Source organism: Callospermophilus lateralis, chromosome 7, assembly GCF_048772815.1.
Source record: "Callospermophilus lateralis isolate mCalLat2 chromosome 7, mCalLat2.hap1, whole genome shotgun sequence".
In the NCBI taxonomy this organism is placed as follows: Eukaryota; Metazoa; Chordata; class Mammalia; order Rodentia; family Sciuridae; genus Callospermophilus; species Callospermophilus lateralis.
Genome location: NC_135311.1, coordinates 74,319,244 through 74,343,097, shown reverse-complemented (window position 1 = coordinate 74,343,097; position 23,854 = coordinate 74,319,244). Strand labels below are relative to the sequence as shown.

At 37.6% G+C, this 23,854-nt stretch overlaps 1 protein-coding gene and 1 long non-coding RNA gene across 2 annotated transcripts; one reads left to right on the top strand and one right to left on the bottom strand.

Annotated features, from left to right (window-relative positions):
* Window positions 1-3,958: 3,958 nt before the first annotated feature.
* Bcl10 (BCL10 immune signaling adaptor) lies at window positions 3,959-17,913 on the bottom strand. Its single transcript, XM_076862224.1, has 3 exons — window positions 17,607-17,913; window positions 10,686-10,974; window positions 3,959-8,312 (listed from the first exon to the last, which is right to left on the bottom strand). The coding sequence occupies exons 1-3, from the start codon at window positions 17,661-17,663 to the stop codon at window positions 7,960-7,962; spliced, it is 699 nt and encodes a 232-aa protein (XP_076718339.1). The 5' UTR covers window positions 17,664-17,913; the 3' UTR covers window positions 3,959-7,959.
* On the top strand, window positions 17,506-23,525 carry LOC143403909 (uncharacterized). The gene is made up of 3 exons (XR_013091905.1): window positions 17,506-17,592; window positions 22,559-22,754; window positions 23,219-23,525. It is a non-coding gene; the product is annotated as an uncharacterized LOC143403909 (long non-coding RNA).
* The last annotated feature ends 329 nt before the right edge of the window (window positions 23,526-23,854 follow it).

Here is a 23,854-nt window from a genome sequence, read left to right as displayed (position 1 = left end):
AAATCTTTGACTCTAGTGAACTAAAGAGGGAATGATACTCAAATGAAGTTGGTGTCAGTGTAAACGTTTAGACCCCCACTCAAGCATGCCTGCTCATTCAGGTGATACTCATTTAAAACTTGCTATTCCTCCACAGAGGTAGGCTACAAGGACAAAGTTATGTCTATCTTCTTCACTCCTCTATCCTAAATCTTATAGGACAATGTCCATGAACTCCTTGATGGAAGGAATGGATTGTGCTTTGTTCATGTTTATATTCCTAGAACTTAACTCAGTCCTGTCTACCAAGCAGATGATCAATATATACTGTTTGATTATAATAGTTTACCAGGAAATATGTCTAGATAATTGTTTCTCACATTTTTCCATCCAAGTATGTATATACATATATATGTATGTGTGTGTGTGTGTGTGTGTGTGTGTGTGTATATATACACACACACTTTTGAACATTTTAATGTAGTTTGAATCAGCTTGTCTGATTCATTTCAGTTGAAACTTGGGAGCAGGGACTACTTCAGCTTCTCTGCCTTCTCCTTGTCTGTGATGACAAAGGTATAAAGGTATCTGCTGCATCAAAATTTAAACTTCACGGGCTGGGGATGTGGCTCAAGTGGTAGCGCGCTCGCCTCGCATGCGTGCGGCCCGGGTTCGATCCTCAGCACCACATACAAACAAAGATGTTGTGTTCGCCGAAAACTAAAAAAATAAAATATTAAAATTCTCTCTCTCTCTCTCTCTCCCTCTCTCACTCTCTCTTAAAAAAAAATTTAAACTTCACATTATCCTTGTTTTTCTTGATCTTGACAGATATGGCATCCTTTCACCTGGCTGTGAGAAGAAAATCTTTGATTTCCTCAATTTTCTGTGGCATGGCTACTAGACGCACCAATGGCGCGGACTGGCACAGCTAATGCCAAGAACCTAAGGGAACGGAAAAGAGTGAGCCTTCTGTTTCCAAATGCCTATATTGACAGAGGAAAATTATAGTCCTAAAGTGCAGTTTGGGAGTCCTCAATCAACCTCACTTCTGACACCAGTTGCAAGTTCAGAAACCACCCTCAGGTTTAATAATGTGGCAAGACTCACAGAACTCACTGAAAGCTATTATATTCATGGTAATAATTTACTACAGCAAAAGAATACAGAGAAAAGAAAAAGGAAGAGGTAGATCTGTCTATCTAGGAGTGTTCTACATTCAAAGCTTCCAGTTGTCTTCTGCCAATGCAGTCATGAAAAGTACTAATTTCTCGGGGCAAAGATATGTGATAATATACATGGAGTATATTATCAGAAAAGCTCACATAAGTCTTGGTGTCCAGAGTTTTTACTGGGGCTTGGCTATATTGGTATGGAGAATACCTACATGACTGAGCTGTCTCCAGCCCCTCCAGAGGTCAAGCTGATACAATGTGGTCCGAAGTCCCAAGGACATACAATTTTGGGAGTAAATACAATATAGTATCTTGAAAATGTATGCAAATTTTGCATGGTTGTCCCTAATGCAGTTCTTTATTTTCATAAAATATTTTAAAATGGCTTATTATTGAGTAAAATTTGTACTCTAAGAACATAACTACTTTTATGACTTTTAAAAGTGGCCCACTGTTGAGTATTACTGGGGTTGGGGCAATACAAGTCCTTGTTATCAAAGCCACTAATAGCTCCTGAGTGACCAAGTCTAAGAATCACTTCCAACTTGATATTTCAACAACGGAGGTCTCCTTCTTGAAACCCTTAATTTTCCTGCCATTCCCTACATTAAACACTGGAGTTCTTTCCTATTTTACAGGGCCCTTTTGGGGTTTTTCTGTTGCCTTTTTCTTCATCTCACCTTTAGATGTTGAAGCACCTTAGGATCAGGCTTGGGTTGTCTTCTCTTTTTTATCTACCCTACTTTTCAAAGTGAACTTTCCAAGTCTAATGGCTCTAAATACTTATTTATGTTAATTCTAACATTTATAAAATCAATCCAGTTTGGTAGACCAAACTGCTTTATCTAATTTCATACTTCAATGTCTTAGAGAAGCCCCGGAAACTTTAGCATGGTTGTAGTAGATTGTCCACAAAGATGGCCACTGTTATGATTTGGATATGAGGTGTCCCTTACCGAAAGCTCCTGCATTATGCAAGAATATATGGAAGAAAAATGATTGCATTGGGAGAGCTATAACCTAATCAGTCCATCCTAGTGTGAAAGGAATGAGTAGTAACTGTAGGCAACAGGGGAATGACTGGAAGAGATGGGTCACTGGGGCTGTGGCCTGGAAGGCATCATCTTATCTGTGACTCCTTCCCTACTGTTTTTTGGCTGCCATGAATGGAGCCTCTCCTTCACCCTTCTACCTCACCTTATGCCCAGAGTAATGGAGTCGGCTGTCTATGGACTGAGACCTCTGAAACTCTTGAGTTGTCAAAAATATTCCCTCTTCTCACCTGTTATGGTCAGGTATTTTGGTCATGGTGATGAAAAGCTTACCCAAACAGCCACCAATAATTCCTCCCATCCCTGTGCATATGTATCACTCTTTCCATTGAAGGTTGGAGTCTACTTAAATCTTGGCTGACCCTGTAGCTTGATTTAATGAATATAATGCTTCTGTTTTGCTTTCTTGGAGTTAGTGAGCCACTATGTGAAGAGGTGCAGTACCCTGCTAGAGTTAGCATGAGGAGAGGAAGAACCCCAGCCAGTCCCTGCTAGTGCAACCATCTAGTTCAGGGAAAACACATGTGAGTGAAGTCATCTGGAATTATCCAGCCCCAGTCTAGCCCAGGAATGACCCAGAAGAACCATAAAGCTAAGCTCAAGTTGATACTAATAAACAAATAAATAGTTGTTATTTTAAGATACTGTTTTGGAGTAGTGCACCAAGCTGCAACAGATCATTCTCCACCAGTACTTTCCATCTCTCACAGTCTTCTCTATCCCTAAATTGCACCACTATTCATCCAGGTGCTCAGGACAAAACTCCACAAAACTTGTCATTCCAAGTTTAAAAATATATTCCAAATTCTAACACTTTAACCAACTCCACTTCTACCACCTTCATCTTTTGCTTAGAAAATGGCAAGAGTATTTTTATTGTTAATTTTTCCTTATATTTAATAATCCTTAAATTTTTAAATTTTGGAATACTTTTTAACTTACAGAAAATTGCAGGCACAAATTGGAAGGACAAAGAACTTTTTTCTGACCCATCTGAGATGATGTTTATTATGCCCCCAAACTTTAAGCTTAGTAAAAATATTTTATTTGTTTATATTGTCTATATTACAAAGACTTCTCATACAACCACCAAACTACCAAAAATATATGGCTCAGATTCACATGTGGTAGTTAGTAGTCGTGTCTTTGTCTCCTTCAACCTGGAATCGTTGCTCAGTCTTTCATGATTTTGTTATTTGGAAGCTTATAGGCCAGTTATTTTGTGGAAGAAACTTGAATTTGTCTGTTGTTTCCTCACAATTAGATTCAGGTTATGAATCTCTGGCAGGAATATCTTGAAAGTAGTATTGCAGTCTTCTCACTGCAGACTTTTAGAAGGCACATTTCAATTTGTCCTGACTCAAGAATCTAATTTTGATTTCTTGCTTATCATTTAGTCGGCTAGGTTTCTCTACTATAAAGCCACCTTTCCCCCTTTTGTAATTAATAAGAATTTTGTTGGGAGCCACTTTGAAACTGTGTCAATATTCTATTCTCTACCAAATTATTTGTTCATTTACTTATATTAGCATTGATTCATGGTGTCCCATTTTATCTAGTGAGTTATGATCAAGTATTATTTTTATTTTGATGTTGAAATTGTTTCAGATTTGGCCAGTGGAAACCCTTCAAGGTGGCATCTGTGTCCTCTGCACGTTCCCACCATTCCTTGAGGACTCGCTTGCATCCTGGAACATGTTTTAAGCTCATCGAATCCAGGGGTGCTTTCACAGAACTATATCTTCAGCCCTTTGTATTTTATTTATTTTTTTAGACAGATTCTTGCTAAGTTAGCTAAGTCCCTGAGGCTGGCCTTGAACTCGTGATCCTCTGCTTCAGCTTAAGTCACTAGTATTATACAAATGAGCCACCATGTCTGGCCCAAAGTTGATCTTATACTGTGCCCTGAAATTAGTCATTTCACCAAGGAATCCCAATTCTTTTTAGTGGAGAATGGCATTTAGAAGCCAAGATCTGGGTGCTTTTCTCATTGCAAAAGGGATATTAATGTTTCCAGGACTCACCAAGAGACAAAGCTAAGGAATGTTATTTATTTCCATATCCATTCATTGAAATATTGAAAACCTTGAGTTTGCACTTACACCTTCAATTTTAATTCAATACTATAGAGTTTCTTTTAGTTTTCTCTTTCTATATTTGTAGCTTCATTCTGTATCATGAGAGATCTGGGTCCCATTATCCTAAATGTGTTTCCTTATTTGATCAATCCCTAAGTATGCAATTGATTTTCTCTTTGTTGCTATCCCTTTCCCCGTGGAAAGCCCTGCTTGCCCCATTCATGGTCTGCCATCTGCATTACCTATCCTTCTACAGATTCTTTCCTCATACTGTTCCTACCCACTTCTTCAGGTTTGGATGCTGGGCCACCCCTGCAGGCACTCCTCTCCATTTGTGAAATTTCATCTCAAAGCAGGCTCCTGAACTCTCCAGTCACCCTCACCTCCCTTATGTTCTAGCCACACAGGTCAATACAGCCTTTACACTCAGTGCAACTCCTGCCTGGAACTCTCCCTCCAGAATCTCACAGGACAGCTTCCTTTCTTCTATTAGGTCTCAGCTCAAAGGTCACCTGCTGTTAAGAGGTCTTTCCTGATAATGCTATCAATTCTTTTTTGCAAAAAGAATTTGCCACTTTTTTTGGTAAAGTTTCTTATTAAAATAAAAAGACAACAAACCCACCTTGTAGGGTTATTATTAGGATTACAAACAAGACTGCAAGACTACACATGGGTAAACACCAAACACAGTACTTGGCATCCAATAAGGCTGTTTCCCAAGTTTTGTTGTACATAGAATCACCTGTTTCCATATGGACACGTTTGAAGTTAATTGGTATGGGTGCTGCTCCCCTGTTGACTCCAAAATGGAAAGCAAAGTTTCAAAACCATTGCAATAAAGGACAATTTCTGATCACTAAATTATAATATGGCAGCGACTAGTACTGTAGTGGCAGAGTGCCTGCCTAACATGTGTGAGGCATTGGGTTTGATCCTTGGTACCATATAAAAATAAACAAATAAAATAAATGCATTCTGTCCATCTAGAACTACAAATTTTTTTTAATTATATGGCAAATTTAGGGTGAGGATTTTAGGAGCTACACTCAAGTTATCTGTGTTAATATCTGCTCTTTCAGAAAGGCTTCATAGGCCACATTTAATAACTAGGTCTATTTGTTTCTTGGTTTGCTACTTTTGTTTCCAAGTCAACAGTATACATATTTATACAGTGATAAATGAGGTTGAAGATGGACATTTCTTCCACCTTTTCCATTGCTTAGACAGTACCTATGAGATTTGAACTTGTATCTCATACATCACACAAAAATTACTTTAAAATGATATGGACCAAAGAGCTAAACAGGAAAGTAAAACTGAACTTACAGAAATAAACAGGAGAATAGCATCAAAATGCTGCAAAGGCAAAGATCTCTTAAACAGTAAAACTTACTGACATAGTAACTCTACATCATGTACAATCAGACAAATGAGAAATACTCCATTCATGTATATGTGTCAAATGCATTCTACTCTCATGTATAACAAATTAGTATACAAAAATTACTGACAAGATCGACAAATTGCACTTAAAATGTTCATCAAAACCAAATAAATAACCCTAAAATAAAAATTTTCAAAATAGTAATAAAAAAAAAACCCTGCCATTATTCTGGCCTACTGTTTTCCAGTGTTTGACCTGTATTGGGATAACCAAAGATGAATCATCTCATCAAAAGTGAACTCATGAAAAGACCTGGAGAAATCATAAGTGAACATGGCTAAATGAAAGCAGTCAGACTGAAGATGCAACTTACTATGATTTTAACTAGATGACATACTGAAAAGAAAACTAGAGATAATAAAAGATGGATATTTGTCAGGGTCAGAAGGTGGAAAACAGAAAAAGTAGAGCAAATGCGTGGAATACAGGAATTCTTAAGGCAGTGAAACTATTCTGTATAATACTGTAATTGTGGACACATGACATTATATACATTTTAAAAACCTATAGTATTGTACAACACACAGTGAACCTTAAAATAAATGAGGAACTTTGGCTAATAATAAGGTACCAGGATTTGAATAATAATGTATCAATACTAGTTTATCAATTTTAACAAATGTATCACAACAATGCAAAATGTTAATATGGGAAAATGGGGAAGAAAGGGTATTTGAGAACTCTCTACTTTTTGATCAATTTTTATGTAAACCTACAACTGCACCAAAAAGTATTATTTTTTTTGTGTGTGAGATACTGGGGATCAAACCCAGGTATGTCCCACAACTATGCTCTATATAGCACTAGCCCTTTTTTGAATCAGAATCTTGCTAAGTTGCCCACACTGGCCTTGAACTTGTGATCCTCCTGCCTCAGCGCCCTGAATTGCTAGGATTATAGAGGTGTGCACTGCTCTCCCAGCTCCATTTTTTTAAAAAGAAGTGAACTTAAAGGTGTTGTTTTATATTGTGATAATGTGGTACCCTGAAAAGTAACTTTTTCACTGCTGCATTAATCAACAGTAACAAATTGCATATCATGTCATTGTGTCATTCTAATTTGTATACTTTGGGCAATGGTTAAGCTTTTAGTGTTTAAAGAGAAAAAAATTGACTTCATTTTATTGTTTATACCATTATTCAATAGTCTAAAAGAAATTCAGTATTAAAACTAACCTCTATCTGGGTGGTGGTATTTTAGACATTCCCTATTGAAAAATTTGAAACTCCAAAACATATCACTACATTTTAAAAAACTTTTATTGTTGATAGCAAATTTCCACTTCTAGGTTTTTAAAATAATAGGAATATATAGGAGGTGAATGTCTGGAAACTGGTAGAATTATAATTTAAATGAAGACAATGAGAACATAAGATTTATGTGTGTGAAATTACTCAAATTTTGTTATAAAACAATAATATAAATTTGGCTAATGGCCTAATTGTTTCAAATAGTATTAAAAACAGAATTGTCACACATACATCTCAAAACCAATTTGTTCTAGCTATTTCAACTGTATAGTGGTACTCATTAAAAGAATGAAAAATACAGAGAAAGTGTTTTTAAAAATCTCATCAAACTACATGTAATGAGATTCATACCAAGATTATTTTTGGAGAAAGAAAATTATAAAGGATAGACTGTAAAAACCCAAAGAAAGTAGTATTAATTAGTAAGGTTAGTAAGAATTTTGGCAAACAGATCGTAAGTGGCTCAAACTCCATGTTCCTCCAGAATCAGGAGGAGACCCCATAAGACCAAATGAGTGGGAAAGAGATTCTTTTCAGTTTACTGGCAGCTTTCCCATCAGTTGTCAGCTTCTTGCCAAATAGAAATAGCTTAATGCTGAAAATTTACTGGTAAATGGGTTGAAAAGACTATACTAGAAAATTTCTTGTACAAAAGGAATTGAGAACACTAGTCCCAGTCTTTCTGTTCCCAAATAGAGAAATGTTCCTTATTAAAATTATCTTACAATATAAAAAGTACTAAACCACCTAAAAAATGAAAAAAAAAATACTGAAAAGTACATGATCAACATGATTTACATTTAGCTATTCCAAAAGTATGTTTCTTTTATTCTAAAAAATTATATTTACAAAGTATACTTACATTGTTTTAAAAGACATTTATCAAATGGAAGCAAATCATTATAGTGATTTTATAAAAAGATTCATATCCTTTAAAACATTTTTTTGTCACTACTAAAAAAATTAAAAGGCAGTAAAGTGTCATTGTGGTAAAACAGCACGTGATCTTAAGGGAAGAAACATCTCACTAGAGCTTCCACAAGTTCCTCCATCTAACTGCAACTCTGGTGGCAAAGGAGGAGCCCCAGGGTCCCCAGGTCTAGGAAATGTAGTTGAAGAGAAGATGGTATTTTCAGTTCTGCCTACTTCCAGGACAGGTAAATTCAGAGAAGAATCAGTAGAAAAGAAGGGAGCTGTGCTGGATTCTCCTTCTGGATGGTACATGACAGTGGATGCTCTCAGTTTTTCAGAGGAATTACTTTCATTTGAATTTGATCTAGAAAGATTGTTCATGGCTCCATCTGGAAAAGGTTCATAGCTGCTACATTTCAGTCCTACAATAAAATTATTCAGATATAAATGAAAAAGTAACTAAAAAAATCTGAGTTTAATTCAGTCATATTTATGCTTATAATCCCAGCTGCTTTCGAAGTTGAGGCAGGAGGATGGCAAATTCAAGGCCAGTCTGGACAACTTAGTGAGACACAGTCTCAAAATAAAAAGTAAGAAGGGCCGTGGATGTAGCTCAGTGATATAACACCCTGGGTTCAATTCCCAGTACAAAAAAATAAATAGAGGTTACAAGATAGGTGTGGACTCAGACTCCACCCTCCTTTTTTCCTTATTTTAAAATTTGAGACAAGGTTTTGCTACTCGGCTTAGGAGACTGAGGCAGGAGGATTGCGAGTTCAAAGCCAGCGTCAGCAAAATCAAGGTGCTAAGCAATTCAGTGAGACCTTGTCTTTAAATAAATAAAAAAAATAAAAAATAAAAAAATAGGGCTAGGGATATAGCTCAGGGGCCAAGTGCCCCTCAATTTAATCCCTGGTACCCCCACTCCAAAAAAAGGGCTGTGGCTGGGGATGTGGCTAAATGTTAAGCATTCTTGGGTTCAATCCCAGTAGCAAAGGGGAAAAAAAAAAAGACTGAACTAGTTACTACATGATCAGAATTTAAATTGCAATTTATAAATTCTGTCATAATCCATTTCAATCTCATTTGCTTTTCTTAAAAATCACATTCTCTAGATAAGGAAGCAGTCTCAAAGAAGCTAACTAACATGCTATAATTTAATGTATATTTACATATTTAACCACTGAAGGACCTGGAAAAAATGAAGCAATCCTAATTTTTTTTCATAAAATAAGAAATAGTTTTCACAACTAATATTTTTAGCATTCTCGTAAAAAACAAAATCCAATTGGCCTATAAAAACAAAATTTAAACAGGGCATATGCTGTGAGGTGATCAATGGCAATTATTGATTCTTGAATCACAGTGTATTCGAACTCAAAAGGATTTTAGAAGTCATCTCATTATTACCAACAGAGATAGGAAAACAAGTAACTAGTTTTTTTTTTGTACAAGGGATTGTGAGTACATGACTCTGAACCACATCCCCAGCCCTTTTATGTATTTTATTTAGAGACAGGGTCCTCACTGAGTTGCTTAGCACCTCGCTTTTGCTGAGGCTGGCTTTGAACTTTCGATCCTCCTGTGTCAGCCTCTCAAGCCGCTGGGATTATAGGCGTATCCCATCACACCCAGCCAGGTAACTCATTCTTTTTCCAAGACTATTTTGTGGGAAAGTGAGAACCTTAATGCAATAGATAATACCCTGGGTTCTCAACATAATAGTTTACTTAAATGACAGTGTTTATTCCTATAAAACAATTTTATTGTATCCGAAGGGTCTAGTTGACAATTAACCCCAGAATTGAAAGAATAAATACAAGTACAATTTATTTTTCTGTTAGGCTTAGCAAATATTCAACCCGTTAAAGGAATGGAAACTCCTGAGTTGACAAATTTTAGTACAATGTGCAATATACATATTATGTGTCATTTTTTTCCACTAGTTTTTCAAAATACATTTACACTCTGTTCCATGCTACAGAAACTATTATATATGGCTCATGAGGGGAAATGTTCAAAGTGTCTCAGTAAGGACATACAGACCATGAGTTCCTTAAGGGCAGAGCCCTAAATTTCTCATTTCTTGATCTCTAATGCCAAGAACAAATGGAGAAAAGCTATATCACGTGAAGATTTAAATTAGTGCTCTAGAAAGAGAAGCACAGTATTCCAATCAGTGTGTGCGTGCTCTGGGGTGAAAGTAAAATGGGAGAGGTAATGCTATTCCCTTAATCAGTCTCAGTTCTCATGTTTCTCATGTCTTGCTAAACTGTGTGACTCTAGTATTTAAAGTTGTATGTACATACATGATTGCTATGAACACATGCCAATAACTTTATCTTGTGATCAACTGGTAAGAGAATTAGCAGAGTTGAACTTCACCTATATACAATTCTTAATAAGCAATGTACAGTGTTTTCAGAGATTACTTCCATCATATATCTATAAATGATATTGCTAAATAAATACGAATACAGAATACTGAATATTTCATTCTTGCAATGTAATGACATCACATATGGTAAAAAAAATGAATAATAATAATTATTTCCAATTTTTTTGTTGTTTTGTTTTGCACTTTATTTTACTTTTCTAAAAAGCACTGTTATGGGCTGGGGTTGTGGCTCAGTGGTGGAACGCTCGCCTAGCATGTATAAGGCCTTGGGTTTGAACCTCATTACCACGTAAAAATAAATAAATAAAAGAAAGGTATTGTGTTCAACTACAACTAAAAAATAAATATTAAAATAAAGCACTGTTATATTAACTCTTTGAAACCTAAGATGCCTTACCTTTCAGATGTTCTAGTTTTATATTTCTAAGTTTTAACACTTCATCTGTAATCTTCTGTATCAAGAAGTTCTGTGTTTTTTCTCTCCGAATAGATTCAACAAGAGTGTCCAGTCCTTTGGGGTTTTCTTGTAAGTAGTCTAACAATTTTCCAGCCCTTTTTCTACTTGATGTCCGGCAAGAAATTTCTTCAGTGTCTTCTCTACTGAGTATTTTTTTTGCACGTAGATGATCAAAATGTCTCTCAGCTATGATTTTCTCACATAAGTAAACCCGCAAATTTTCTAAAGCCTAAAAGACAAAATATGTTTCAGTGTTATTTTGTAACATCTAGTAAAACCACACAGGTAACTAATAAGTAGTTACAAGTATTGGGGATTGAACCCAGGGCCTCATGTGTGCTAGGCAAGCACTCAACCACTGAGCTACATTCCTAGTCCTAGTTAGGAATCTCAGCTGGTGTGAGACAATGTTCTGAAGTCAGGAGGCTCAGGTCACTTAAAATGCATGTGAATTAAGATGAAAGTTCAAGTAGGTATAAGAAGTTAGAAAAACTATAACTTCCCGAGTCAGTCTAGGTGGAAGGGGAGATATGTAATGTGTGTTGTGTTGTGTGGGGAAAGGAACCTAAAGGAAAGTGAATGTTAGGAAATATAAATCAAGAAAAAGGAGACAGGAGAAACAAGTCTAGACCTAAGAAGTGCCTGAATAGGCTTAATCTGCAGAAAATACATGTTTTTTTTTTTTTTAAATTATTTGTTCCTATATATTTTTTTAACTAATACATAAAACACAAAAAGTATAGATATCAGTGGGGTGTCATGTAATGTTTGGATACATGTATATATTACACATTGTTTAAATCAGGTCTGTGTTAGTCTTAATAAATGCCATTAATAAATCTGATGTCAGTGATTGCATTTTAGTTCCTCTATGTACCAGATATGTGATCTTAGGTAAGTTAGTTAACTCCTTTGTGTCTCTTACATCATTTAATTTTTATAAGGAATAAATATTTTATAAGGAATAAATATTATATGCAAAGTGTTTAGAAAAGTGCCTGGTACATAGTAGGGATGATGACAATGATAATTGATTTGACTCACATTCAAAAATGATGACCTAAAAGCAACAGAAGGAATCATCAGCATCCTAGTATACACCAAGTCTTCTGGGTGAAGACGTCGTACAGTTTTCAGTTCATTGAATTCCTACATGCATTAACTGTATTTCACCATACAATCACTGCAGAGTTTATGCCTTTTTTTTTTTTTATAAAAATATGAGGTTTGCCCAGTAGGTGAATCCCTTTTCTTTTTTAAATTGTGCCAGTATAACTTAAAAAATATTTATTACTAAACTGTCTTTGGTAAACAGAATACTTGTGAATGTACATTAATGCTGTGGCAACAATTATGCAGTGAAATACAGTATTTACTCAGAGATTTTTTTTGTATCTAAATTCCTAGTAAGCCAAGTGCTGAACACCGAGTATACAAAAATGAACAAACTTGAATCCTGTATTCAAAGGGCTTCTAGACTAGGTGGGGAATACATAACACATGCAAAATAATAACTATCAGATTACTGATATGGCGCCCCCACAAAAGATTATAGGTCAAGTATTGGGCAAGCATAGAGTGAGCAGGAGCTATCCCCAAGACTTGGGAAATCTACAGAGGCTATACTTGAGCTAAAGGCATGAAGATGTGTAACTGCAAAAGACAATGAGAAGTCTGGGTGTAGCTGGAACACAGATGTGTATGAAAGGTTTGAGAGGAATGAAGTTGGGAAGTAAAACTAGTGTTACATCATAGGAAGACTTTTACAACATGCTCAGGGACACAAATTTACCTATAGTCAAAAGGAAGAGTCATCAAAGATGCAATAAGAAAACATTTGCAGAGGACTAGGGGGAGTCAAACTGGGGCCAAAGGAGAAAGGAGGCCAGTCAGAAGATTGCTACAATCATCTTACATAGAATAAGTTGAATGTATGAATCTAAGTTGTAAGGAAAGATGAACTCCTTGAAAAACCTCATCTATTGTCATTTTACCACCTACATGATCAAGACCTTCCTCACTTAGACATCCTAAATATACTTCAAATGTGACATACCCCAAACTAAATTATCTTCCCCTTTTCTTTACCCCTGACATTCTCAACTCATTTGGAAGTTCCACAATCCATTCAGCCATACTATAAATCTAGAACTCATGCTTAAACTCTTCCTTTCTGTCACTCACTTGCCACATCCAATTACCCATCTACAAGGTCCTGCCAACCAACCACATACATATTTACACACATATATGTACACACAATCTGCTCCTTCATCACTTCTACTGTTATCGCTGCCCTACTTCGGGTCCTTATCATATCTCACATGGACTAACAATAGAAGCCTAACCATACTTCCTACTTCCTTCCTCTTTATAAAATTACTCCTTTAAACATCTATTAGATCTCTTACTTATCAAAAGAAAATGGAAATCTAAAGTATCATATGAATTCTAATACCGCAATGATGTTAATATTTTAAAAATTGAAAATTGTTCTGCTTGTGACTTATGGGATAAAATTCTCAATCAAGCAGAATAGTAGAGAAGTTAAAAGCATAGCTGTGGAGTTAATCTCATTTCAAATTTTGAATCTGTCACATCTTTTGAGAGTTGGGGCAAGTTTAGTTAATCACTCAAAGCTTCAGGATCCTTATTGATAAAATAATGATGAAAACAACTTGTAGAACATTTAGGAAGACTAAATGGGATGGTGCAGATGAAGGTTTAGCACAGTATCTGATATACAATAAATGCTCAATAAATAATGACTGATTATTGTAGGAAAGATTCTTGATAATATGGTTTCACTACCTCTGATCTCCAACTTTATGTTCCCCTTAAACTGCTGTTACTCCATATTTACTCATGTTGTCACTTTTGTCTTTTTTTCTTTTTTCACACTCTAAGCCCCTATTCATCCTTTAAGAATCAGGTCATCTCGCCAGGCATAGTGGTGCACGCCTGTAATCCCAGTGGTTCAGAGGTTGAAGCAGGAGGATTGTTGGTTCAAAACCAGCCTCGGCAACTTAGTGAGGGCTTAAGCAACTCAGTAAGATCCTGTCTCTAAATAAAATATAAAAAAGGGCTGAGGATGTAGCTCAGTAGTTAAGCACCCCTTGAGTTCAATTCCTGGTACCAGGAGGGGAAAAAAAAAAAATTCAAGTCATCTCCTTTGAAAAGCTCTTCCTTAATAACCCAGGATTTGACAGATACCCCTCTCCTCTGACTTTGTAGTACCTTGTGACTATATTTCACTTTTCTATACATCAGGTCTCTCTTTTTTTTTTTTTTTTACCTCATCTCCAGTTCATCCCCAGGCATTTCCATTATTCTTCTCAAAGCCAATGATGTTCTTATTACCAAATCAGTTCCTTTTTCATCTTCATCTTACTTCTCAGCAGCATGAACACAGTTGACCACTCCCTCCTTGAAACATAATTCTTGTCTTACATGAATACTACACTCAATCTCTAAGGCTTAACTGCTAGTTTTTTCACATTCTTTTTACAGGGTCTTAGAAAACCCTTTTGTCTTTTAGCACTCAACTTCCTAAGTGAAATCAATCAATCCCATACTTTTATTTCTACCTTAGACCTCTCTTCTGACCTTTAGACTTGGTGGATCTAATTGGCTTGACATGTCCCCTGACTAATCTTGATTCCACTCTCCCAATTCTCATATTCAATTCATCATTTGTTTCAAAAATGCACCTGGAACTGTGCTCCATCTATTTCCATTGCCCTCACCATGATCCAAACCACCATCATTCTTCATCTATACAAATTCCAGAAGTCTCTTCCCTGGTTTCCCTACTCTTACTCTTGTTCTCAAGCCCACAGAATAGGTAGAGGAGTCTTAAAAAAAAAAAAAAAATGTAATTCTTCAATAAATTTCTACTATACCTGTGAGAAAAAACATGAATTGGCTCTGGACACATACTTAACTTCACCTCAGGCTACCCTTTGCCTTCTTATAATATTCTTAAGTTCACCAAGGTCTTGCCTGTTTTAAGTCTGTAGCAAATTCTATTCTGCCTAGAATGTTTTCCCCTAGTTCTGTCATACTGAGTTCTTTAGGACTCAGTTTATTTATTTATTTACTTATTTTTTAACAAATAGCGCTATGCCAGAAACTGATTTCTTTTTTTTTTTTTTTTTTGAGAGAGAATTTTTTATTATTTATTTATTTATTTTTTAGTTTTCGGCGAACACAACATCTTTGTTGGTATATGGTGCTGAGGATCGAACCCAGGCCGCACGCATGCCAGGCGAGCGCACTACCGCTTGAGCCACATCCCCAGCCCAAGGACTCAGTTTAAATATAATATCCAATGACCATGCTATCTCAAGCAGATTTCCTGTTACTGTCTCAGCACCAGTTTGTCTCCTTCATAGCACTTAACATAATTTGTAAATACATACATATATATTTTCAACTCTAATAAACTATATGTTTTAAACAGGCAAGAATCAGGTATATTTTGTTCAATATTAAATACCCTGTACTTACAGAGTGCCACACTGTGTTTTAGATAAATGTAAAATTCACTGCACATGTATTTTATGACTTAAAATATGTCTATTTCCCTTCCCCCAAGAAATTGAGCTCCTTTAAAATTAAAAGCATGTCTTAAATTTTAATTTTCTGTTAGAACCAACTGATAATGATCAGCCTCAAAGTGTCATGTAATTTGTATTTATTAAGATGAATTAAATTCAACCAAAAAGATAAGGTAAATAACTAGATGAGGAAGAGGGGGAGGAGGAGATAGTGAAGAAATGGGAGCTCCTGGGAGGACCAGACCCCAACCCAGACCCCTAGATTCCAGTGAATGCCTGAAATCTTGGACAGTACCAAATCCTATACACAAGCACTGTGATACCATGATAATCTGAGACAGCTATTTAGTGACTAATGGGCAGGTAATGTACACAGCACAGATAATCTGGACAAAGGGATGACTCACACTCTTGGCTAGATGGAGCAAAATAGTATAAGAGTTCACCATGCTACTTAGTGCCCAATTTAAAAAATATGAATTTCTGAAATTTTCCATGAAATACTTTTGGATGATGGCAAGTGAAACCACAGAAAGTAAAACCTCAGATAACAGAAAGTTATCCTCAGAGGGACAAATGTATATCATTTATCAAACAGAAAATACAGAAGGAACAGCAAGCAACTTTGGGGGAAGGATGATAATGAAAAGTTCAACTCTTGATGATAAAGGGTGTGCAATCTGTAGAACATAGAAACTAGATTTCCAGTAGACAACTGGAAATAAGGTCCTAGAGTTGAGAGAGAAGGAAGGTCAAATATGCAAAGGATGATTTTCAAACTTTCCAAGTTTTCATTAATAATTTTGAAAACATGACAAATATCTCAGAAAAATTAAAAGTTTTTTCATAGACCTCTTGAAACTCATCCATAGGTTTCCTCAAGGTTATAATTTTCCAATACAAGTATAAATTGAAATTATGGAAATGGATAACATTAATGAATCAACAAGAGAGCTACAAAGATCTGGAAGTACTTCTTTGCATCTGTATTTGTACACAGGTGTTACTTTCTCACTTGTCTTTCAGGTCCTGTTTTATGAGCTGTAAAATGGTAATAGCAATTGTCTTCCTTAGAGGTTGTTGTAAAGACTAAGTGAAAAAATTGAAAATTGTGTGATGAAGAATCTGGAACATAACGAACCTAGCTCTTCAAGCTCAGATTTTACTGGCATCTTGAATAAGACAACACTTATTTAAAATAATTCAGTATCCCAGTCTTATCTCAACTAGAATATAAAATATGGGCCTAGCCTTCATTTTTTGCCTTCTAGGCCAAAAAATTTCACACCATAAGTGCTCCATAAATCTCCAGTCACATCCAGTTTCTTTCTGCTAATGAGTCACAGCAACTCTAATTATGAGTACAGTATAATAAACAATACAGAGGAGGGAAGAAAAAGGGATTTTAAGTGGGATAAGCATTCAAAAAGTTGCTGTCCTAACAAGTTTGCAAAGATGATTTAGTAAAAGTAATTAGAATTAATATAAAGTACTTTTTAGTGGTGTTTATGCTTCATCTAATAAAACAATTAATTAAAAGCAAATAAAAAGGAAACAAGTCATACCTAAATAAACTAAATATTTAGATTTGTGCAGTTTTAATTTTTAAACCGTTAGAACCACGTTATCAGCCCCAAAGTGTCACGTAATTTGCTTGCTTCTTCCAAGCAGAACAGCAGAATTTGGCAACTGAATATTTTCTACGTTTACCTTTAAATTAATTCTGAGCTACACGTATTCGTCTTCCCCCCCCCCACCTCTATTTAAATATGTGGGCGTCTGCTTACTAGGGGAATTCCAGGCTGCACTTTCAGCTGTTGAGTTGTCCCCAGCCCCCTTTGCAAAAAGAGTTTCACGTATTTGCTTCACTGCATGGGATCTTTTATCTGGTCCAGCTTTTGCTCTAGAGTGAGACTGCATCCTAGGCAGACTGACTCAACGAAGAACCTGAACCATTTCCCTAATAACGTAGCTCCAAGAGCACAGTGGCAAAGGGGGTGGGGGGAGAATCATGAAATAGGCGAGGAACGGGCAAGATGACTGTCAACAAACTCTCAGCTGGATAAGGTTTAAAATCCAAGCCCTCCGTTTAGTGATTCAAACGTCGAGTAACCGGTCACTGGGCACCACTTCCACCAAGGTCCCTGAATACAGGGCTCGCTGCGGTCCTCCAGTGCGTGGAACTTCCGCTCTTCCTACCAAGAGGCTCCTCCGCGTCCTGCGACTCCGGGTTTCCGCTTTCCTCTCCCGCCGGACTGTAGCCCGCCCCCAACCGCACCAGGGGCAAGGTAGTACTACTCACGTCCTTCTTCACTTCAGTCAGGTCCTCTTCGGTGAGGGACAGCGCGGTGGGTTCCATGGCGGAGGTGGGAGATGGCGCTTCTTCCGGGGCCGGGGGATTCCGCGGCGCCGCCCCGCCCTGACCAGGGGTTTTCGCCTCCGGGAACCGGGGCGGAGAGGAAGTGGAGCAGATCGGGGCGGGGGGAAAGAGGGCCGTCCCTTAAAAAGCAGGGACTTGGGGGGTCAAACTGTAGCGCTTCCGGCTCAGCCTCTGGGCCAACGGCGTTATAAACCTACCTTGTCGGCAGCGTAACCTCGCGGTAGAAGAACTGCCCTCTCCTAAAGGCTCATTTGCAGACACCGCCCCTCGGAGAGGCGGGTCTTGTGGAGCCCGCCCACCTCTGCATCAGCCAATCAGCGACCGCCTGTCTCATTCCCTGAACCCGAGCTTTCCGGAGTGGTTCCGCCCATAGACGACTACACCTCAAGCCACGCCTCCTCAGGTCGTTTGCGTGAGGCGTTGGGCGGCCTCCCAATAAGGAATCTTCTGTGGGTTGGGCCCTCACGGCTCAGCCCAGGGGGCACTCCCCGCCTTCGCAGAGTGCTCGCTTTGGTGGAGTCTGATCTTGGCTGTCATTGTCTTCGGGTTCCTCCCCTTTTCCCAGACTTTGCCCTGCGATTTCCTGTTGCTGTATTGTCTAAATTTTACAACTATTTGGCCACGCACAAACACGTACATGCGCACACACACACACACACACACACACTCACACGCAGCTTAACTACAATTAAAGAAATTTTGGAGGAGAAAAAAAAAAAAAAACCGCTACAATCCCACCACTTTAGCACCTTAACGATGGAAAATAACTCTGCTGTAAGGAAGTAAATGGTTTATTCGCAGGTAATGACTATGCCCTGGTAACATAAACTCAAGTACTCAAGTTAACCGCATGAGCTCCCCGTGAACAGTGATTACCAAGGACTTGGTTCTTCTATGAAGAGATTATACAAACTTTTAGACCCCCCAAGCAGGTAGTGTCATGAAACTCCTCCACAAGATTCAGAAGCTTTCAATAATAAAGTAGGGAAAGCTCTTCCAAAATTCAGGTACTGTCTCATTCCCAGCCATAATATTCAATATAGAGGCCAGAGGTCCGTCAAGCTTCACATACACATTTATCCAGTAGTCACAAAAATGCTAGATCAGTCAAAGGAGCCTAACATAACCCAAATACAACTTGAGCTTCTTATAGTACTTTGTCTCTCCACAGGTCTAGATAATCTAATCAGTAAAATTCAAACAACCTGAAAGCTCCCAAATACAAATGTGGCCTCTTTGAAGAAACTTCAGTTCACAACTTGATGTAACACTTATATACTTTTTGGCCACTGTTCATTACAAGCATAAATTTTCCTCATTTATTAATCTGTGTAACAGAGATAGGCTTACTTCACAGAGCAGCTCGGAGTATATGCAAAGTTCTTAGAGGTACTTGGCACACAATTGGACTCTTTATTATTTTCTTTTATCACTTTTTATTAATGTGTTCTAGGCATCTTATGCTATGAGAGTTTTCCATTTTATTGAAGGAGATAATGAATTAAATGACTAACCCCAGAATGCCATCTAACAAACAGCAGTGTATATAAAATATACATGGATAAGAAGCTCTAGAGGGCCTAAGGTAGTTTGTACAAAATACTAAATAAACTAGTAATAAACTAGAGGGTATAGGAAGCTACAAAGTAGATTAAATTGACAAGAGACTAAGGACAAACTTGGGGATCCCAATGTTTATTTTATTTACTTATTTTTGTACTGGGCATTGAGCCCAGGGGTACTTTACCAGTCCTTTTTACTTTTGTTTTGAGATAGAGTTTTGCTAAAGTTTTGTTGAAGTTTTGTTGAAGATCTTGCTAAGTTGCTGAAACTGGTCTTGAACTTGTGATCCTTCTGCATGTTTCTCATCTCAATGGGACTAGAAACATACACCTTCACACCCAGCCCCCATATTAAAATGAAAGCAAAAGAACCAGAAAAGATCATCATTGCCAAAATCATATCTATGTAGTTTTGATTACAACACAAGCTTTGATCTTTACACTAATATTATATTACATTATATTAAGTCTTTTTTTTTACATTGATACATTAAAAACTCTTTTTCTGATTGCTTGATCTTCCATCATTTTGATGTAGCTCAATTTATTTAACCAATTGTGCTTTCATTTAACAAATATTTATTGAATGTCAACTATGTTCTAAGTACTGGGAAACAGTTGTGATAAATGGATAAAAATCCCTTTCCCTGTGGAACTTATATTCTAGGATGTGTTATGTTTGGGGCAGGAGAGGTAGACATTTGAAATTTTTTATATAAGTTACATGGAGCCATATGAGGAAAGAGTGTTTTGAGTAGAGGGAACAGCCAACAAAATTCTCCAGTGTGACTGGGAAGGAGATGAACTACTGTGTGCCACTGTCAAAGTTTACTGTGATGTGCTCTGAGTCATTTAGGCTTATTCTGAGTCAGATGGGAAGCCACTGGAGGCTTCTGAGCAGAGAAGTGGTATGATCCGATTTATCATTTGAAAAGAAGCACTTTCACTATTGTGTTGAGGTGAAAGAAAGTGGGAGAGGGAGGCTAGTTAGAAAGCTATTGCTATAATTTAGGACCCAGGAGGTGGTGGTTCAGACTAGGATGGTAGCTATGAAGGCAGTAAGAATACTTAGAGGAGAAGTGGAGAGGAGATTTAATTTCATCTTGAAAGTGTCTGATAGCTGCTTGAGTTGAGAGCAGACTGCAGGGAACACTGTGGAAGCAGGGACCAGCTGCAGGTTACCACAACCATCCAGGCAGAGGTAAGGGTGGTAACCTGACCAGATGGGGGAATCATGCACATTCTTTATTTGTACCTTAAATTATTTCTAATTTATTGTTATAAAAATTTGTCACAGATTAAAAAAATTTTGCATAGACTTATTCATCTACATAGTCCCCAAACTTTTCTTTTGTAATAATTATCTTTGCCCTTGCATAAATACCCAGGATCCAGGAAAATTAATAGTTTATGACTTCTCATGTATATTTCCACAGGTTCTCCCCATAGGGCTGTATTGGTCTATTCATACGTGGGAATGAAATGTTTGGCTACAATCATATCAGCTTTGCTGATGAAAGACAAGGTTTAGAACCTATTAAAGCAAGGGATTTGAATGCTGACAATCCAGTGCACCCATTTTGAGGATTCTACTGTTCTTTTTAAAAATGAAACACTTTGAACTTACCAAAATATAAAGAATAATATTATAAATACCCTTAACTCATAATCAAGATTGTGTCACATTTGCTTCTATTATGGCATTTTAGTTACCAAATGTTAATGACAGACCAGTCTGATTCTTGAGTCTTCTTTCTTGCCTTTTACTGTACATCTGACTTTTTCCTTGTCTGACATCATTTCATTTCTGACGCCTTCAATCTTCCATTCTCAATATTAACTCACTTATTCATGAAGTCAACTAAAATGTAAGGATCTGGTCTAGGTCAGAAGCGGAAGTAATGGAATAAGGAACAGGAATTAGATAAGACTGAATGAAGACCTTAGGAATTTTTTTACAGTTGAAAGTTAATAGTATTTTTTATGTTATGACTCAGAGCAACCACATCTGAACACCATGTGTCTGATCACAGAGCTAGTTTGTAGCGGACTTTGCAGTTCCCACTCCTTACTTTTTAATGCATCCTTCTTCCTTCATTAGCAAATTCATTTTTCTTTTTCTGCTAGTTCACAGGATCAAAATATAATGAAGGTTGGTGTTGGGGCAGGCCCCCTAATGGCTGTAGTTAGGCTCTTTTGCTGAAGACTTCCAGTGAACTATGTTGATTTTAGCCAGGCCTGGGAATGAGCTATGTATGGTTAGTCAAGGCCAGAAAGATTGTGATTCAGCATGTAGACTAAAGGTCATAAACATGAACTTGTGAGCATGCTCGCCCCCCACCCCCTTATGTTACCTATAGCAGTGTACCTTCTTTGTTTTAGCTATATTTTAAAAAGTCCTATGAAAATGGCTTGGGGAGCGGCTAACGGCCACCTCAGAATAAAGAATGACCAATATTCCCACCACTCCTTGCATCTTCTTCCACCTGCTGAAACTCGAGCCTTGTTTTCTGGGTCAGAGCCTCCACATGACAGTTGGGCAATATTTTTAAGAAAAGAGCCCTGCCCATTCTTCCCCTCTTTCCTATTCCCCAGCATAGTCTCCATCCCACCTCAACTTTTAAGTGCACTATCTTAGCTGCTATGCACATAGGCAGCACATCAGAGTATCTTGGCATGTGATATACTGGGCTGGCATATTTCTTTCCTGAGGCTGCAGTAATAAACTACCACAAACTAGGTGACTTAAAACAATAGAAATTTATTCTTTCACCATTCTGGAGTCTAGAAGTCTAAAGTCAGTAGGGTTATAGAGAAGAATTTTTCCTTTCCTCTTTCTAATTTCTGTTGGGTGCTGGCAAACCCTGGCATTCTTTGGACCATGGCAGCATCATTTGGGAATGTCAAGTTCATAACCTGAAAAGCATAATATTAACTGTCAGCTGTAAAAAATTCCCAAGATTCTCATTCAGTCTTATCCAATCCTTGTTCCTTGTTCCATTATCTCCACTTCTGACCAAACCAGACCCTTACCTTTTTAGTTGATTAAGTGAATAAGTGAATAGTTTTGAGAATGTTGAAAGTGTCAGAAATGAAATGGTGTCGAAGACAGGGAAAGAGTTCCATGTACAGTAAAGGGCAAAAAAGAAGGCTCCCTTCCATCTCCATCTTCACGTGGCCTTAATTGTGCTTTCTTTTGTGTTTCTGTGTTCAACTTTTCATCTTGTAAGAACACCAGCTATCCAGGGAACCATGGGATGCCTTAAATGTCCTGCAGCTCTGGGCAAATCACTTGTCCATCTCTCTCTCTAGGCAGAGACCAGGAAACCAACCAGTGTACATTCTGCAAAGAGGAGCATCAGTGAAGAGGAAGATGTTCCTGATACTTTCAAGGAAAGCCATTCATGGCCAGCAAGACCCTGACCTATCCTGGCAGATGGCACAACTGGTAAAGGAAGACTGAAAGAGCCAAGAGGCTTCCCATAAGCTCCAGAAAGTGACCCCTGAGGTATCTCAGCTGACCCTAACAGTAGATAGGAACAAGGTCAATTTTTTACTAACTTGGTCTTAAGACACCTGGCAGGAAAGTACACCTAAAGAACAATCATAAATGGAGATTAAAAAAGAAAGACTTCTGACCTTTTAAATGTAACTTGATGTACATTTGCGTCAGCCTTACCAAAAGTAAATAAAGGATATAGAAAAAAGGAGTCTTATGCACGAGTGACTGATATTAACAATCAGAAGACACTCTGTTAAAATGATGTTTGCCCTAAGTTAATTTTGCTGATATGATATGCTTTAAAAAAAATTCAGATCCTGAGATATTCAGATCCTGTCAGGCAAATAAAACTATTAATACTTACTTTATCTAACCTCACTTGCCTGTTACCACTGTTAGGAACTCTGGTAACTTCTGCTCCTATTGCTCAGTCTGAGTCTTTTAAATCTAACAAAGCTTGTATCTTCCAGACTGCAACAATTCCATGTTAAGAAGATGGCAACACAAGAATATCAACCCATCCCTGCAACTGAGACCAGTGTCTACCTCCTTCAGAACAGTCAGCATGAGACTTTTGATTCCTGACTAGGCAGGGTCATTGCCCCTTGCCAGCCTGAGAGTAGCCAAAGAAGAGATCTTCACCTCCCACCAATCTTTAAAATTAAGGGATCAAAGTAGGGGCTGAGGAAAGATAGGAATTTAGGATAAAGAGAGAGAAATACTGAATCTGAAAGGAAACACCCACAAGCCATTGAGAAGTAGAAAGCATGGTTGTAAATCGAGGGCAACACACCCTTGGCCCATGCCCTTGTGAAATGAGGGAAATAAGCAAACGCAGGGAAAACTGGCCTGAAATTATGCAACTCCACCCTGGATGCACCTTTAGTCCAGTCCTTGAAACAGCCCTTCTATAAAGATTGGACCCCCAGCCCAAGTCAAACTGCTTCTCACTCTTGAGATAGCCTGCCTTCTCCTTTGAATATGTTATTCTTCCTAAATAAACCTCTGTCTATGCCAGAACAAACAAACAAGCAAACAAACACCAACCACTGAATTTAGGGCTCGCCCTACTCCAATATGACCTCATCTTAACTTTGTTATGTCTA

Bases quoted from the DNA above. Each gene is read 5' to 3' on its own strand.
- Bcl10 (XM_076862224.1), bottom strand. From the start codon at position 17,663: ATGGAACCCACCGCGCTGTCCCTCACCGAAGAGGACCTGACTGAAGTG. The intron at 10,975-17,606 runs GTGAGTAGTACT...TTTGTCTTTTAG, and splicing joins TGACTGAAGTGAAGAAGGAC to GCTTTAGAAAATTTGCGGGT. The intron at 8,313-10,685 runs GTAAGGCATCTT...ATTTTATTGTAG, and splicing joins AAAACTAGAACATCTGAAAG to GACTGAAATGTAGCAGCTAT.